Source organism: Acomys russatus, chromosome 8, assembly GCF_903995435.1.
Source record: "Acomys russatus chromosome 8, mAcoRus1.1, whole genome shotgun sequence".
NCBI classification, from domain to species: Eukaryota; Metazoa; Chordata; class Mammalia; order Rodentia; family Muridae; genus Acomys; species Acomys russatus.
In genome coordinates, this window is record NC_067144.1 from 21,730,731 (window position 1) to 21,748,339 (window position 17,609).

General features: G+C 44.9%; 1 protein-coding gene across 1 annotated transcript; it reads left to right on the forward strand.

Annotated features, from left to right (window-relative positions):
* Window positions 1-7,177: 7,177 nt before the first annotated feature.
* On the forward strand, window positions 7,178-17,222 carry Lrrc58 (leucine rich repeat containing 58). Its single transcript, XM_051149895.1, has 4 exons — window positions 7,178-7,732; window positions 13,475-13,603; window positions 14,660-14,937; window positions 16,348-17,222. The coding sequence occupies exons 1-4, from the start codon at window positions 7,248-7,250 to the stop codon at window positions 16,554-16,556; spliced, it is 1,101 nt and encodes a 366-aa protein (XP_051005852.1). The 5' UTR covers window positions 7,178-7,247; the 3' UTR covers window positions 16,557-17,222.
* The last annotated feature ends 387 nt before the right edge of the window (window positions 17,223-17,609 follow it).

The following is a 17,609-nucleotide window of genomic DNA, read 5'->3' on the forward strand; positions in this document are numbered from 1 at the left end:
GAAATGCAGGGGCCTCCAGCTGGGAGCCACATAGGATCATATAGACTGCATGCGTTTATGACTGGTTATTTTCACAGATAGACTAGCATAATGCCTTCAAGGGTCCCCACGTAACACGCATGTATTGGCATTTCCTTTGTGTTGCTGAACAGTGTTCCGCTCACTGTATGGGTCCACCACACATTATCTATCCTCTATCAATTTAGGGATTTGGGTTGCCTCCTGTTCTTTTGCTGTGATGAATAATGCTGTTACAAACATTCACGTGTTTGTAATCACCTTTGTGATTAATTTACGTTTTTCATTTTCTCTTTGGTATATTCCTGAGCACGGGGCTGCTAAGTCTATAACTCCAGTTTTAAACCTTTCAGACCTTCCAGATGGGTTTCCAAAGTGACTACACCATTTTTCCTTTCCACCATCAGCCTATGAAGGTTACTATTATTCTCCAGAGCTAATTACTATTTTATTTTAGCTTTTCTAGATGGGCATGAGTGGATCACTATGGCTTTTATTTGTATTTCCCGGGTGATATGTACATTTTCCCTTCTAAAATCTTGTCTTTCAATGATTCAATGATTCGTGCTTTTTTCCTGTTCCTACACGGGAAGTCCCTTAAAGGCAGTGCTGTGTTTTGAATGAGAAGCCCCCCTCCCCCATGTTCTTAAGCATCTAGACACTCGGCTCCCAATTGGTGACATTATTTGAGTAGCTTCAGGAGGTGTGGTCTTTGGAAGAAAGTATGTCACTGGGGGTGGGTTTTCAGGTTTCAGAAGCCATGAACCCTTTCCAGTGTGCTGTCTTTGCTTTTCCTGTTAGGGTTTCTGAGATGTGGGCTCTCAGCTGAGACTGTTTATCACCTTCTACGTCTGCTCTGCTAACATGGGCTAGAACAGTAAGCCAAACCAATTTATTTCTATAAGTTGTCTTTCTTTGTCATAGTGGGGTGTGTGTGTGTGTACAGTGTTGTTGTTGTTGTTGGGGGGGTTGTTTTTGTTTTAGTTTTGTTTGTTTGTTTGAGACAGGGTTTCTCTGTGTAGCCCTGGCTGTCCTAGACTCTTTGTCCACCAGGCTGGCCTCAAACTCAAACTCAAGAGATCTGCCTGCCTCTGCTTCCCAAGTGCTGAGGTCAAAGGCGTGCACCACCACTGCCCAGTTTGTCATAGTGTTTTAACACAGCAGCAGAGTAGCAACTGACTAAAGCAGGCAGTGATTGAATGTTTTAAACAATTTTGAGTTCTACAATTAAATTCAATTATGTTGGCACCCAGCTCCATCATATCTTGTGACTTGGAAGCTTAATTAATTCTCCTATATTTTGTGTTTCATATCATAAATGGAGATAATACTATCTATTTTACAGTTTGGAGATCAGATAGAGTAAAATATTGATCACAAAGCCCAAAGACAGTATCTGGTGCATAGACTCAATAAATGTTATTTTTTTTTAATTAAAAAAAAAAAATGTGTGCATGGGTATTTTGCCTGTGCAGACATGATCTACTGGGAAACCAGACGAGAGCATCAGAGCCCTTAGGACTGGGGTTACAGATGGTTGTGAGCTGCCACTTGGGTGCTGCAAGTTAATCCATGTCCTCTGGATGAGCTGCCTATGCTCTTAACTGCTGAACTGTCTCTCCACCCCTATTTTTAGTAATCATGCTTTTCAATGTATATCCACATAGTATTTGATCAATGAGTATTTTTAAATTAATAAGTTAGGGTTTACCTTTATTTTAGATAGTTTATCATTGAATTATGGGTCACTCTCAGGGAAAAGCCAACACAAGAATGAAAGTGGCCAGCCATGGTGTTATACCACTTTAGTTCCAGTACTTGGGAGGCAGAGGCAGGTGGATTTCTGAGTTCAAGGCCAACCTGGTTCATACAGTGTCTGTCAGGCCAGCTAATGTGAGCTACATAGTGAGACCTTGTCTTCCCAAAACAGTGGCAATTTTATTAATGAAATATGGGCTAAGCAAATAGATGAGAAAATATATCACCACTCAAGTGCAAGCACTCTCTGTCTGTCTGTCTGTCTGTCTGTCTGTCTCTCTCTCTCTCTCAAAAACTTTTTTCATTCGGTTAAAAAAAAAAAAAAAAGCTTAAAATGAGATAAACCCAATGGTAGTATCATGTAGCACTAATAAATGCCCAGCCAACGTTGGTGCTATTACCCGAGTTTTCAAAATAAATGGAGTCCAGCCATCAACAGCGAAGCCTTGCTTGAGGAAAGTCATGCAGGAAGCCATTTCATCTATCAGTTCTCCAGCAAGAAGAGCTGCTGACAACTAAATGGTTGACTTTAACTGTCTGAAGACTTACTTTGAGGCCCTGTAAACACTACAGCGGACTCCTTAGGAGGTCCTGAAACACTATGGCCTCCAGCCAAGTACAATGATATGCATGACATCATGAAGAAATACATTATTTTGTATACTTACTAAAAATAATAAGTAAAAATAAAAAGAGCCACTAAAGCTTTACTTACTTTTAGTTTTGCCTCAGACAGGGAGGTACTGCTCTGAGCTTGTTTGCTTATTTGTTTAGACAGAGTCACTTTATGGCCAGCCTAGAACTCCATAAGTAGACCAGGCTATCTCAAACCCAAAGAGACCCACCTGCCTCTGTCTCCCAAGTGCTGGGACTAAAGTCATGTACCATCATGCCTGGCCCTGAATTACTGATTTTTTTTTAAGGCTTGAACTACACTGATTAGAACATGAAAGAACTTTAATCCATCCTAGGGGTGTATAGATAACTGAAGGAGAGAGAAACCTGTTTTTTAGGATTCCAAGTGTGGGATCAGAATGGTCTCGTGAGAGAACAGGTAAGGTTAATCCACTAGAAGACCAACTACCTCACGCTGGAGCTTGATCGTTGCCAGCTGAAAAGATCTCGTGAACAGACTCTGGGAGGAGATATATAAATGAGTCCAGAACAGGAGGTGAGGCTTTTTGGAGACTTGGGATAGTTTTGGCTGTTCATCACTCCACCTCGAGACGCTCCTAGAGAGACCGGCTCGAGGGAAGGCTTCGGGGCTCCAGCTCCTGCTGAGGTTCTGAGTTCTGGTTACTCTAAGTTCCAGCAGAAGAAATCCTGCTGATTGTGCCAGGAAAATCGTTCCTCGGAACTGATGTTCTTACGGTTTTGTTATTGTGTCTATTAATCCTCACTTCCTACTGTTTTGGTTAGTCGGGTTATAAGTGATGTATGCTTAGTCACGAAGTTGTTAATAAAATATCTTGGTTAAAAAAAATTGAGCCTACAGATAACAGAAGTGAGAGGCATTCTGCAGCTCAAACAATTCAGAATCCTGTGTTCCCAGCTGAGTACCTGACCTTCATCTGATAGATGGTGCTAACCCAACCCTAGACATGAGTAAGCCTTCGTCCCGAGGTTTCAGCTGGCAAAAAAACGACTGCACTCTCCCTGCCTCGTTCTAGTCCGCCTCCACAACTGCCTTCTGGGTTCCTCGGGTTAAATTCCTAAAAGAGAATGAGAACTGCGCGCGCGCGCGCGCACACACACACACACACACAGGCAGACACTTCTGATTGTCTCCATGTCGTATGAATGCTAAGCCTCTAGGCAGTCTGTAGATGGACTTCAGTCATCCACCAGGCCTCTGATTGACTGTGGTCCTGAAGTAGGGTCACCTAACAAAAGCAAAGCACCTCAAATTTAGTTTTCAACTAAGTGGTCTGGTTGGTGCCTGGTAGCCACAGAACCTCCAGTCTCAACAGATGCTCTATAATTCTAATAATATCAGTATTTTTGAAGTGTCATAAGTGGGTAAAAGCCTTTTGAAATCTTGTCTACTTGCCATTTGAAAAATCCTATTATTCTGAATAAGAAATTAAAAAAAAAAAAAAAGCACAGTAGACTTGGTTCAATGAAGCACTGTGTTGTAATTTAAAGGTCATGGACTTTGAAGTCACACATTGTAATGCTAAATTTCTACCATGCTTGTCACCATCTATGTCATACAAGGCATTTACTCTTTATTTCTCAGTTTTGGTCTCCTTCCCTCTAAAGTAGGGATGAAGTGTCCTTTTAATAAATGACACCAAATTTATAAATTGTTCGAAACGTAATTTATCCGATGTGGATAAATAAAATTAAATGTCAAGTTCTTGATAAATGTGGGTGCTTGGTAGATGTTAGTCTGCTTTCAACTAAAATTTATAAATATACTGCTACTCAAAAGCTGAGGTACAGTGGGGAAGTGAATATATAATCATAAATAAAGTCATTCCTCTCAGGGACCTTTCAACCCAACCTAATCACTTAAAAAAAAAAAAAAATCAACCAGGCAAGTCAGACACACTAGTTCAACCAGTGAAAATTAGCTGAAAGAAATTACACCTGTAAAAATACGTAGACTGGAGATTACCATGTAAAGGGAAATAAGCCAGACGCAGAAAGACAAATGTCCCATGCTTTCTCTCATACATGAGTATAGATTTTAAAATCTCTCTCTCTCTCTCTCTCTCTCTCTCTCTCTCTCTCTCTCTCTCTCTCTCTCTCCCTCCTTCCCTCCCTCCCTCCCTCCTTCCCTCTCCTCTGAGTGGAAAGAGGAAGAGTTTGTTTTGAAAGGGATGGGTAAGGAGAAAACAAATGTACATCCTCACACGCAGAGCACATGCAGAGATACCATGCAAGCAGAAGGGGGCTAGTGAGCAGAGAAAAAAGGGCTGTGGGTGGCAAGGAAAGGTGATGGCGGATTGAAGGAGCAAACTATATATGCTTTAAAAGGTTGTGGAAAAGGACATTACTTATTATTACTTACATAACAAACAATTATAAAAGAAATCATGCCTGCAATGAAGGGTAGGGACTTGAATATAGGGGAGTGCACAAAGTGACAAGAAAGACCTTTTTCCTCCATGGAAGCCTATCCTAATTGAACAGATACAATGTTTATACTGATATGGACAGTTGTCTTGTTACAGATTCAAAAATAATGTCATGTTTAACTTTCAGAAGATAGTTTCTGTTTGGTGATCTGTTTACATCTATCCTAAATTCAACAAACAGATATTAGTAGTTCAAATCTTTATTAAAGTAAGTCATACTTCAGCTTTTCAAGCAGTATACTTAAATTTTTGTCAGTTTGTGCCTTTTTTTTTTTTTTTTTTGCTAAAGCTCTCCATCTACGTTCTCTCCATTACTATTTTTTTAAAGTTTCTGTCCTATTCAGAACTTTCTGCACTGCATCATTTTCTACTATTGAAATCATCTTTTCCCTATTACCTGAAATCTTAGCTTTTTCTGAATCACATTGTTTCTCATTTTATATTGCTGTTTAATTGTTGTTGTCGTCATTGTTTTATCAAAGGTACACATTTTTAAAGCACCAAGTATTCTTGATGATCACAGTAGGGCTGCATCTAGAATGTAAGTTTAATCTGAAATAAGAGCTATTTAAAAAAACAAAAACTAAGTAACTTTCAAATCAGATGTCTGCAAGACATTGCAGATTTTGCCCTGCAGTCCTGAAACTATGTAAACCAAGCTGGCCTTATACTCACTGAGATCCTCAGGCCTCTACCTCCTGAATGCTGGGATTAAAAGCGTGCACCACTATGCCCGGAACCCCGCCCCCTTTTTTTGGTAAAAATTCCACCAATGGATTGTTAAACTAACAAACTCTATACTCCTTAGACAACTCAGTCATAAAGCCTAGCTGTGAAGGCGCACGAAGGCTCTCATCTACAAGACTGACAAAACAAGATTTTTTTTTTAAAAGAAGAAAGCAATTTAATGGCATTGATTACCACATATCCGTGTAACTTTCTTGTATTTAAGCTCGATAAGAAACAAAGCTAAGGTTTTTGTTTGTTTTTTGCTTTGTTTTCATTTTCATTAATGGCTTTAGAATTACAAAATGTAATTTCAGAAAAGATTGAAATTGGGATAAGGATGAAAACGCGTTAACTGGAATTACTAAATTAGAGCCAGAATCAAGAGTTTCCCAACTGAATTCCAGGTCGCACTCGGAGTGGATTCAGCTTTCTCAACCTGAGCTCAATGTAAACTAGGTCAAATCAAGGGATCTCCTCAATCCAACTCCAGACTCATTCCCATCCACAAGACGGAAGGCCACAGGAGTGATTCTCTCACTGAAGTGGACAGAGTTCTTATTACGACTCACATTACTTTTTGTTTGTTTTTGTTTTTCGAGACAAGGTTTCTCTGTGTAGCTTTGGCTGCCCGGGGCTCGCTTTGTAGACCAGGCTGGCCTTGAACTCACAGAGATCCTTCCTTCCTCTGCCTACAGAGTGTGCCACCACGCCTGGCTTGTCCTATTACTTCTATATTTTTATAATGGTGCATTTTCCCCCTCCTTTGGTTTTTGTTCTTTTCCTGAGACAGGGTTTCTCTGTGTAGCCTAGACTGTCCTGGACCTGTAGACAATGCTACTTTAAAAGACAAAAGGAAAGTAGGGAGGGTCCTTAAAGCACGTTTGCCCGAGGGAGCAACTGCAATCTCTGGCTTTGGCTTTAGCTTCCAAGAGGGCTTTGTTCTACGCCATGTGTCGCTGGCTAGCCTGGGACCGCTAAGTAGGTCAGGCTGGCCTCAAGCTCACACATTTCTGAGCCGGGACTATTGGTGTGTTCCTCCAGGCCTGCTCTCCTGCAGACTTTCTGGTTAAATTCCTGCCACGGGTGCGCTCTCCGGATTCCGCAGAAGCGTGGCGGAGTGGGGGAGCGGGGGGGGGGGGGGGGAGGAGGGGTGTTGGTCTTAAAGTGAGAACAAAAGGGGCGGCGCCCCGTGACGCGCAGGCCCTCGGGCGGGCGGGACCATGAGGCCCGGAGCTGTTTACTCAGGTGGCCAAGGCCGCCCGCGGGTCGCCCGGCCTATAAAGGGCTCACAGCCCGCGCCGCAGAGCCTCAGACTTGGCAGTTCGCTCCGTGCTCCCCGCGCTCGCTCCCCGGTGAGGACAGCTCCCTTACACGGCTCCCGGGGTGCTCCAGGCCTCCGCTCGTCCTCCGCGCACGCCACGTGAGGCGGAGCCCGCCCCGGAGCGGCGCGCGCACTCGGCGCTGGGCGTCGCGTGACTCGGACCCGGGAGCGCGCGGGCGCGGGCGTGGGGGGCGAGCGGCCTCGGGCCGGGCCGCGCCACATCGGACGCAGCGCTCGCCCCCCCCACCCCACCGCCCACCATTCCCCCCCAAATTCCGGGGCGCTCGGCGTCGCTCGTTTGCTCGGCTCGGCAGCTCGCGGCCTGCGACCCGGGCGGGATGGAGGAGGCCGCGAGCGCCGAGGCCGAACTCAACTGGTCCCGCCTGAGCGTGTCGGCCGAGGCGCTGGAGTCGGAGCTGGAGGCGCGCGCGGAGGAGCGGCGCGGCGGGCGGGACCCGCTGCTGCGGCTGCTGCTGCCCTACAACCGGCTGACGTCGCTGCCGCGGGCTCTGGGCAGCGGCTTCCCGCACCTCCAGCTCCTGGACGTGAGCGGCAACGCGCTCACGGCGCTGGGCCCCGAGCTGCTGACGCTGAGCGGCCTGCGCACGCTGCTGGCCAGGAACAACCGGCTCGGCGGCCCGGGCTCGCTGCCCAAGGGCCTGGCCCGCTCGCCGCTCTGCCGCAGCCTCCAGGTGCTCAACCTCAGCGGCAACGGCTTCCAGGAGGTGCCCGCCTCGCTGCTGGAGCTGCGAGCCCTGCAGACCCTCAGCCTGGGCGGCAACCAGCTGCAGAGCATCCCCGCCGAGATCGAGAACTTGCAGAGGTGAGCGGCTGCGGGGACGGACGACGCGCGTGGGGTGGGGTGGGGTGGAGTGGAGAGAGCGGGGCGGTGGCCGGAGCTCCGTGGCACCCGGTTGGAAGGCGAGGACAACCGAGCCTTTGCCAGTGCTGGCGTGTAACCGAGGTTGACTAGGTCATGGCGTTTCCGTTGTGGTTGGCCTGCGCAGATCTTCGAGGAAGATCCTTCCCACCCCCCTATCCCCCCCTCCACCCCCTCGCCCTTGAGCTCTGGAATTCTTTGTGTAGACTAGTCTGTCCTCGAACTCCTGGAGATCCTCCTGCCTCTGCCACCGCCACCCAGATTCTAAGATTAAAGGTGTGTGCCAGTAAGCCCGGCTTCGCTTTATTTGAGTCGAGGGAGGGAGCCAAGTGGGCTCCCATTAATGGAGGTCGTCGTTTTCTTCCTGGAAAGCCTCCCGTGACTTCTCGAGCCTTACTGCAAAGCGCTTGCCCCCTAACGTGACGTTGGTGCTCCGACCTACTCTCTTGTTTTTCATTTTTCCAACTCCTTTTCTTCAAGGATACCCAAAGTACCATTGTGGCGTTTCCACGTATGGAAAAGGCAGCTTGTCACTAAATGCGGATTGAGTGGGCGTAAAACCTCTTCCTGTGCACTTCCTTTGACCTTGGGGAACTATTCACAGTTCCAAATCCGACCTTAGGAGCCTTTTCTGTGCTTCCTTTCCTTTCTAGAGCCAAACTGCACGCTGTATGTCACTTACCGTAACCGCTATTGTATTTATTTTACTGACTTTAATTCCTTCTTTGCAAGGAATTGTCTACCTCACCTAGTAGGTTATTCATAATATAGAACGTAACCCAGTGAGGAGGTAGAGAAAAAGGATAATAAAAGTTCCCTAAGGTGCCCTGCCTGGAAATCGGAAGTAAAACAGCAACCAAAAAAAAAACCATCTTCCGTTTGCTAAATATTTTCAGCTCCTGAATTGGATTAGCAGAGATAAAAGAATGTGGAGCAGGAAAGAGCCTTTTGAGTTGACGGGAAACAATGACCCAGGAATAAAAACTTTAATTCACATCTTACCCTTAAGCAGGTCACTTACCATGTCCTATTTGCAAAAAACAAAAAAACAAAACAAAAAAAAAAACCCCAAAAAAACAAAAACCAAAAGAAAAAAACATGGCATCTGGACACTGTGTCCCTTAGCTTGGTAATAGATAATTACAGAGTGCTTGATGTGTGCAGCGTTTTCCTACGTTGTTGGGAGAGCACCTTGAGACAGGGGGTCTGACCTATTTTGGTGCATGACTGAGTGTCACTTGAGTCAGGCTTTGGAAGGAAGAGCACTGAAGACAAGAGTGTGAGCCATCGGGACCAGTCCAAGTAAAAGGAGTGTATTCGAAAGCCCAGAAGCAAGGCGGACAACAGTTACCAAACTGCATCGTCCAAGGAAGCGGCCGACAAAAACTGGGGCCACCCGAGGCTGCTGCGCCACGTCGTGGATGCCTTCTGAGTGCACGCGTGCCTTGTTCCTGTGGAGTGGGAGAGGCTGCTTAGGAGGCTGTGTGGTTGAAAAGAAATGACGGGAGCTTACAGCAGGAGTGCTAGGACAGGGTAGGTTCTAGAACAGTTGAAGGGAGCGTGTGTTAGTTGTTTTTGGTTTGTTTGTTTGTTTGTTTGGACCCGCTTTGGCCTCAAACACACACAGAGATCTGCCTGCCTCTGCCTCCCAAGTGTTGGTATTAAAGGCCTGTGCCACCACACCTGCCTTTGAGGCTTATGTTAATTGAACAGGCTTCGGTTCCTTTTAATTTTAATATAAGTAATGTACTTGATGTGTCCAACATTTCACATTCTGGTTTAATAATGTAATTCAACCTTTTCAATCCCAATATATCGGAGAGGAACCCAGGGAGACTTTTGTTCCTGTCACATGGAAAAAAGAAGTAGGTAAAATTACATGTATGGAAAACTTAAAAATATGCAGGGTGGTAGGCCCTGTCATCAGTGCTCTGACATTCTCTATGACTCTTAAAATGAGGTACTCTATTTTTAGAGGAAGAGATAAAGGCTCAGAGAAACGAAGTCTCAAGATCTCAAACTCATTAAGTAGTGGAACTGGATTTGACTTCTGGGGTGTCTGATGCCAGACCCATGAGTTTTCCGCAGACGCCAAGTAGGGCTGGGACTTGAGCCTGTGGGCTTCTGTTCTGTTGCTTATGTGATCCAGAGGATTGGCTCAGCTGTTTACACCTAGATGACCTGGTTTTCTGGGCTGACAACTGCTACTCAACGGCTGTTAGCCATCGTGTCGTTGACTTGATGTATTGTGGGACTTTTTGCACCATGATTTGTGTGGTTCAGTCCTGTGCTTCATTTCCCTGCTGATAGGATCAGCAAAGATTTGGATAATGGATTCTACTTGGATGTAGGCCGAAAGGGTCATTGCAGGATTGTTCTAGAGAGAGCAGCGGCTTTGCGTGACCTAGTTCGTTTCCTTCTTTTCATGGATGAGGAAGCTGAGGTTTCGTGTCAGTGAGTTGCTTGAGGCCACATAATGACCACAGTGAGAGTTCAGTGGTTCACTTCTCAAAGACTGCTAACTATTCAGAAAAAGCGTGTTAGCGCTGGAAGGCGGAGAGGCCATGGTACAGTCACTCAAACCCTCCAGCAGCTCCTGAACATCATGTTCTTCCAAAATCTGTGTAAAGTCTCAATCCTGGCATGTACTGTGTGCTGTAGTACTCGGCTCTCCCTTCTCCTCCTGTCCTGGTGCTGAGGGCTGACCACATGACCTTCCACATGCCACCCAAGAGCCACTTCCTGAGCCAAGTCTAGTATTTTGGCACATGAAAAAGATTCTATCTGTTTAAAGAACAGTTTTAAAAAATGACGCAGAGCATATTGTCCACAAAAAAGAGTTCTCCCTTCCCCACCTGTCACCAGTCCAGGAAAGAATAACAAATCTTGATTTAATGTGCCATTGCCCTCTCCTGGTTCTCCTGGGCGTCTTAGATGAATTTTCTCCACTCTGTTTGTTGATCCTTCCCTTTATGATTGGCTTTGTTCCCCTGAAGTGAGTCAGGCCGTGATGATGAGGATAAATTTTGTTCATTACGGTATGAGATTCTTCAGCGAGTACCTACAAGTCTTTGGCTTTTGTGTGAGTAGGCTTGCTCTTATTTTACAGTGCTGAAAATGTAAGAATAGTTCATACTTAGACATGTCTTCTAGTGAGCTTTTATTCCTCTCAGTTCAGAAACTAATTACTCAGTGGGCAGCAAACTTTAACTAAGTGGGCTGGTTGTATGGCATGCAGGAGACCGAATCTGAGCCAGGTGAGTTGCATGGGTCCTTTTCCTATCCTTTTTAAAAAAGCTCTGTCCTTTTTTGGTGACTTTCTCCTGGTGCCTGTTCAGTGTGGTTTTCAGAGATGAAGATAGGAGACTTGTGACAATAACAAACTAATCCCTGGAATGTTAAAGCTAGTCTGCAGTAGCCTAGCAAAGAGGTAACTTGACGAATGTGCTAAACGTTAAATAAAAACTCTTTCCTCGTTTAGAATCATACATTGGATTTGTGGGTATCAATTTCCCTGAATTGACTTCCTTTAATATCATACAATGTATGTTGATGATTCTCATATTCATATTCTCTGTCTGTCTGTCTGTCTGTCTGTCTGTCTGTCTCTCTCTCTCTCTCTCTCACACACACACACACACACATGCACGCACGCACGCCACTCCTAGGTTCACTCCTACCCCTCTACCCACCCAACTTCAAGCTCTCTCTCCACTTTTTGTTCTGTCTTGTTTCTTTTAAATCCACCAAGTTCAATATTTGTGTTGCCTGGCTCTACTCTTGGTTGTTAGGCCTGCCCTGGAATGTGGCTGACCTGTTGGAGCGCCGGGGTGGGGGAGTCTGTTTACACCATTAGAGAAAACTGACTCTTCCCCCTCCCAGCAGCTATCAAATGAATGGTTAATTCCTTAGCTAACGGTGGGAGACCTCCTCCACCCCATGCTGGGTTTCGTGTGGGTTCGGCCTGCACAGGCCTTTTGCATGGCATCAGAATTTGCTGTGACTTAGTATGTGCAGTGGTCCACTTGTGTATGGAAAACACTGCTCCCGTGAAGTTAGCCACCACCTCTGAGCCTTATGGGTATCCCGTTTAGGGCCGAGCCCATGAGCGAGTTGTAGGTCTCTATTAATTGGTATGTACTTCATGAAGAAGCTTCTGATGATTGAGAGACGCTCTGATCTGTGTATAGCAGTAAGTCATTAGGAGCCGTTTTAATAGTGTGTCCATTTAATAGACTAAGTCTAGCTGGTTCTCCTCTAGGGCCTATGGCATACCTAACTACAAGTTTTTTGTCCCCATTAACAGTGTCAAATAGGGCTCCATCTTGTGGGAGAAGTCTTAAATCCAGTCAGACACTGGCTGGTTGCTCCTGTAACGCTCATACCGCTGTTGCCTCAGGTGTTGACATATCTTGCCAGACCAGTTACTGTAGCCTGAAGGGTTCACAGCTGGGTGAAGTTGATGATCACTTTCTCCTCGGGTATCATAGACAGCGTCTTGCAGCTAGCCAATAGAGATGAGGCTTCTAGGCCAGTGCCCATTTGCCTTCTCCATGTTTTATGATTGAAATGTTTAGTGCCTTCAGCAATATAGTCTTACCATCAAGATCTGGAAGATAAGCAGAAGCAATGACAACAGCCTGTAATAATTAGGGGTTTCTGGGACCCTGTGGACCACAGCTCAAAAAGAAGGAAACCATTCCTCATGGGGGAGGGAGCACCCGTTTCCAGCTGGGGTATTCTGCTGGCTAGTCTTATGTCAACTTGACGCAGATAAAATCATGTGGGAAGAAGGATTCTCAGCTGAGAAAATGCTCTCTGCCCCTGGCCTCCCGCCCTCCTGCCTACCTGTTAATTACTGAAGAGTTGCCTTGATTAGTGTTTTTGCTTCGCTGTAACAAGATTCCTGACTGAAGTAACTTGAAGAAAGAACTGACTCACAGTTTCAGCCTTGTGGTGGGAAGGCATGGGAAACAGCTCAGTTCAGGGAGGAATGTGTGGCAGAGGTTGGCTATTACATGGTAGATGGCAAGAACCAGGGACTGAGTATAACCTCCAGCAGTCTGCCGCTGGTGACCCACTTCACCAGCGTTCGCAGTGTGAGCATGTAGGAGCAGTACAGATGAGCAGTACAGGTGCAGGTGTTTTGTGCTGGTAAGTGACAGAATTGAATAAAATAAATGCTAACAGCAACAACCAAAGCTGGAAGCTGTGTTGATAATCAGGGGAAGTGGATTTCAAAGCAAAGTGGGTTTAAAGGAGCAAAGAGAAATGCTTCATATGAATTGAGTAACACTCCAACAGGAAGTTTTAGGAGTCAACCTTGGTGGTGTCTGAGGTGTAGCTTTTGTATATGGGGAGCTAAAAGTGACAGCTCTGACAGGATTGCTGTGGTTATTATATAGGAGACTAGCATCCAGTAAGAAGGCAAATGACAAAACCAAAGCTTTCAAATTGCTCCTTTTACAAAGTCAGCATGAATTCTTGGAATACATTTTTTTAAAAGTAGGCAAGATAAGGTGTAAGCACTCTGGGGGTTGCATTCTTTCTTCTGGAGACTGCCTGGCACGTAGCAAATTCTGAGTGAGACACTGGTGAATGGAGACACGAAAAGTGTCGATTATAGCAGAGACAATGGAGTGTCTTGACCAGCTTGTATTTACTTTTTAAATTTTTCTTTTGCAGTTTAGAATGTTTATACCTTGGAGGAAACTTCATCAAAGAAATCCCACCAGAATTAGCAAATCTCCCTTCTCTGAATTACTTGGTGTTATGTGACAACAAAATCCAAAGTGTGCCTCCTCAGCTTTCACAGTGAGTAGTCTTGGCTTACAGACACATGTGTGAAGAGAACTAAGGGTGTGCCAGTAACCTCAGCACTAGGGAGGCTGAGGCAGGAAAGTCTCAGGTTCAAGACCAACTTGGGCTACATAGTAAGATCTAGTGTTTTGTTTTTTTATTGAAAGAAAAAAAAAGTATTCTCAACAACAACAAAAAGTTTTAATTAATAGCTCTGCAGTTTATTATGAGCTGAGTAATTTTCTTTCTTTCTTTCTTTTCTTTCTTTCTTTCTTTCTTTCTTTTTTTTTTTTTTTTTTTTTTTTTTTTTTTGAGCTAAGTAACAGCTGTGCATGCTCATGTGCACTTCTGTGTGGAGGCCACATAATGACCTGGGTGCCATTCATTTCCTTTGAGATGGAGGTCTCTAGACTGGCTGGCCAGAAGGCCCCAAGGGAACTGCCTCCCCAGTGTGGGATAACAAATGTACACCACGCATGACATTTTCTTAAAACTGGCATTTCATGGTTGAACTTGGGACCTTCTGCCTGCAAGACACAGGCTTTACTGACTGACCCAACCGCTCACCTTTCTTCTTGTAACTGAAAAAAGAAAGAAAAAACGTAGTAGTAATTTGGCATAGCTTTCCTTAGGTCTTATGGAACTTGGCAATTTGTATTGAATACTAAACACTCGTGTCCCGATGTGGCTTTGATGAAGGGATCATTATTCATAGTCTACCTTTTTTAGTGTATAAGTGAAAAAATATGCCCACTCCCCAGTGTCTTCAAATCTATCGTTTACATCAGCTAGGAATGCTTTGTAAGAATACAGTCAGAATATTTTGTAAATGTTTTCTGAACTCTTAAGATCACAGAGGGAAAGTCTCGAATAGCATTTAAAACGATTTTGAGCTGGTTTTAAACACTTTTAATTTCCCTTTACTGACCATAATCCATCCTAATTGTTAATTCATATGGGAAGCTCAGACTCTGTATATACGCATAGACATGTTTGTGCACATATGGAAATGTATGTAAGTGTGACTTCTCCTATTGCTGCTGCCTTGGCTACACCTTCCTCTCCCTGTAGGCTGCATTCGCTTCGCTCCCTGAGCCTGCACAACAACCTGCTGACATACCTGCCTCGAGAGATCCTCAACCTCATTCATCTGGAGGAGCTGAGTTTGCGAGGAAATCCACTGGTGGTTCGTTTCGTTAGAGATTTAACATACGACCCTCCGACCCTTCTGGAATTAGCTGCAAGGACCATTAAGATCAGAAGTATTTCTTACACTCCCTATGACCTTCCTGGGAACCTTCTTAGATACTTGGGTTCAGCCAGCAATTGCCCAAACCCCAAGTGTGGTGGTAAGTGAATCTGGTTTTGGCTTTCTTCACTCACTTAGCTATTTTAAAATTTTGATGTTGTATTATTTTCATTAGCAAAAGCTTCTTTCACAAAAGGCAGTTACAACTGGGCGTGGTGGTGCATGCCTTTAATCCTAGCACTGGGGAGACAGAGGCAGGTGGATCGCTGTGAGTTCAAGGCCAGCCTGGTCTACAAAGCGGGTCCAGGATAGTCAAGCCTACACAGAGAAACCCTGTCTTGAAAAACCAAAAAAAAAAAAAAAAAAAGGATGAATGAAATTTGTATTTCCTGTGATTGGCAGTAGTTGGGAAACTTAGGTGTGAAGTTTGAGGCTCCTCTTTAGAGAGACAGTGGGCCACACATTTCAATGTAGTTGCTTGTTCTGCAGTGGAGGGATGGACTTTGTAGTTAGAGTTATGTAAGGTGTTTTCATAGGCTCAGGTAGAGTCTGAAGACAGAGCAACCTTTGCTTTCCTCTCTGCTCTAGCTGTAACTCCCTTCACTGAAGGACCATAGTTCAAGAGCACTGAGGTAAGAAGCAAATAAGAGTGTGTTTGAATTCTGTGTGAACTAAATGAGTTCATCAGCTTTGTAGCCCAGGGACTTAGAGCCTGCATAAACGTAAGGTGACACGTTGTTCCTGTCAGGTTTGCTCTCCCAGTGATGGTATACATATATTAATCCTAAGGCCCTGGGAGAAGGGAAGGCGGGAGGATCAGGAGTTCTTACGGGCAGCCTGGGCTATAAGGGACCTTGCCCTCCCAGAGGACAAGAGTGGACACTAGCAGCTATTTCCCTTTCTGCAAATTCTTTTGTGTAATTATTTCCTTAATCATTATCAAAAGAAGTGTTTGTCTAGTGTCTTCTGACTGTAAACAGTGCTAGTAACTGAGGAGGGCCATTGAAGGAGGACAGCATGTCCTGTCAGTCTGTCAGATATGACCCCTAAGTTACCCAGAGAAAATACACTGAGTAAGCAATGTCCTGTCCTTTCTCAGCTGGCTCCTTTCACATAGGTAACCTTGCCTTTTTTCTTGTTTTAGTTGTTTGTTTATACTTGGGGAGGGAGACTGATTGAGCATATGAGTGACTTGTGTCACGGCATACAAGGAAGGCTTGCAGGAGTCAGTTCTTCCCTCCCTGCCCCATAGACTCTGCGATCCCACACAGCTTGTCAGGCCTGCCAGAAGCTCCTTTATCTGTTGGCCATCTCACCTCCTGGGCCTCTTAGCAGTCAGAGTGCCGCCCAGAAGATCTCCCAGAAGGAGCTGCCCTAATACTTCTGCCTGGGATTCCCAAAGAGAGCTTCAGTGTGTGTGTAAGACTTCTCCAGAATGCTGGAAAGGGCTTTTTAAGAACACTAAGCTCTTTGCTCTTACTGACTCTTCTTACATTCTTCTTCCCTCTAGGAGTCTATTTTGACTGCTGTGTCAGACAAATTAAGTTTGTGGACTTCTGTGGGAAGTATCGCCTCCCCCTGATGCACTATTTGTGTTCTCCAGAATGTTCTTCCCCCTGCAGCTCTGCCTCACACAGCTCCACATCCCAGAGTGAGTCTGACTCGGAAGACGAAGCCAGCGTTGCTGCACACAGAATGCAGAAAGTTCTTCTTGGTTGAGCAGCAGTTGAAAATACTAAAACACTGAGCAAAGATGATTCAAAAAGAAAATGGAGCTTGAAGTGGATTAGAAATGGTAGTGTTTTCAGCTTGAACGTTTATGTAAGAGTTAGCATGATTTGAAAGGCAGGGATGAGGCCGGTTCCATGTTTAGATTCTGTGGGTGTAAATTATTCTGAATGGCCAACCAAAATTAGCTGATTTGTCACAATTTTCACTTAAGTCTTTGCTTGAAGAAACACTAGCAGAATGCTTCATTCTGAGGAGGTGTCACCTGGGACAGCTGAGTTCTGTTACCAGGCTTGTCCTGGTTTAGCACAACACTATACCATAAATAAAGTGAGCCGCCTTGTGTTACCCCTGGACTTTTGAAAGCCTTTCTGACCAACTAACTGGGCGGTAAGGACTGTAACTCTCAAATGGAATATTTAAGCCAGCTCTTGTTTTGTGTGATTGTTACTAACTTTATACAATATAGCTGTGGTGTGTTATAGTGCCTTAATCCTAGCAAGGATATAGAAGCTTGTTCCAGAAATTATTTCAGATCACCCTACAACCTGACACTATGCAAAGCACTTGGAAATAATGCTTTAACCAAGTAGATGAACAGCCAGAGTTCCCAGGCCTGGACCTCAGCTGCCTCCCCTCCTTAGTGCTGGCTTGGCAGGTGTGTGCTGTTGCCTGCTTCTGTGGCCATCTTAACTTCATGTTTATTAATTGCAAAGATCTCTCCTAAGAAGAATGGCTTTTACACTTTACCAAAAGGCAGAATAATAGTTTTTGACACAAAGACCTAGATGACAAGTAATGTAAAAACAGCTGCTTCATTACAATATTGGACTGAATGAGGAAAAGTTGGGCATGGTTGTGCACACCTCCAGACCAGCACCTGGAGTTAGAGGCAGAAGATCGAGGTTCAAAGTTAGCCTAGGCTCCATAGTGAATTAGTGACCAGCCTGGGCTACATACATGAAAATTTGTCTCAAAATGAGAGGGGCCGGGGATTTTGACCATCAAATATGCCTCCTTTGCTCCAGTTTCTTACTAAGCCAA

Excerpts from the sequence above, each read along its gene's own strand:
- Lrrc58 (XM_051149895.1), top strand. The coding sequence starts at position 7,248 with ATGGAGGAGGCCGCGAGCGCCGAGGCCGAACTCAACTGGTCCCGCCTG. Across the intron at positions 7,733-13,474 it reads GAGATCGAGAACTTGCAGAG|TTTAGAATGTTTATACCTTG; the intron begins GTGAGCGGCTGC and ends TTTCTTTTGCAG. Across the intron at positions 13,604-14,659 it reads GTGCCTCCTCAGCTTTCACA|GCTGCATTCGCTTCGCTCCC; the intron begins GTGAGTAGTCTT and ends CTCTCCCTGTAG.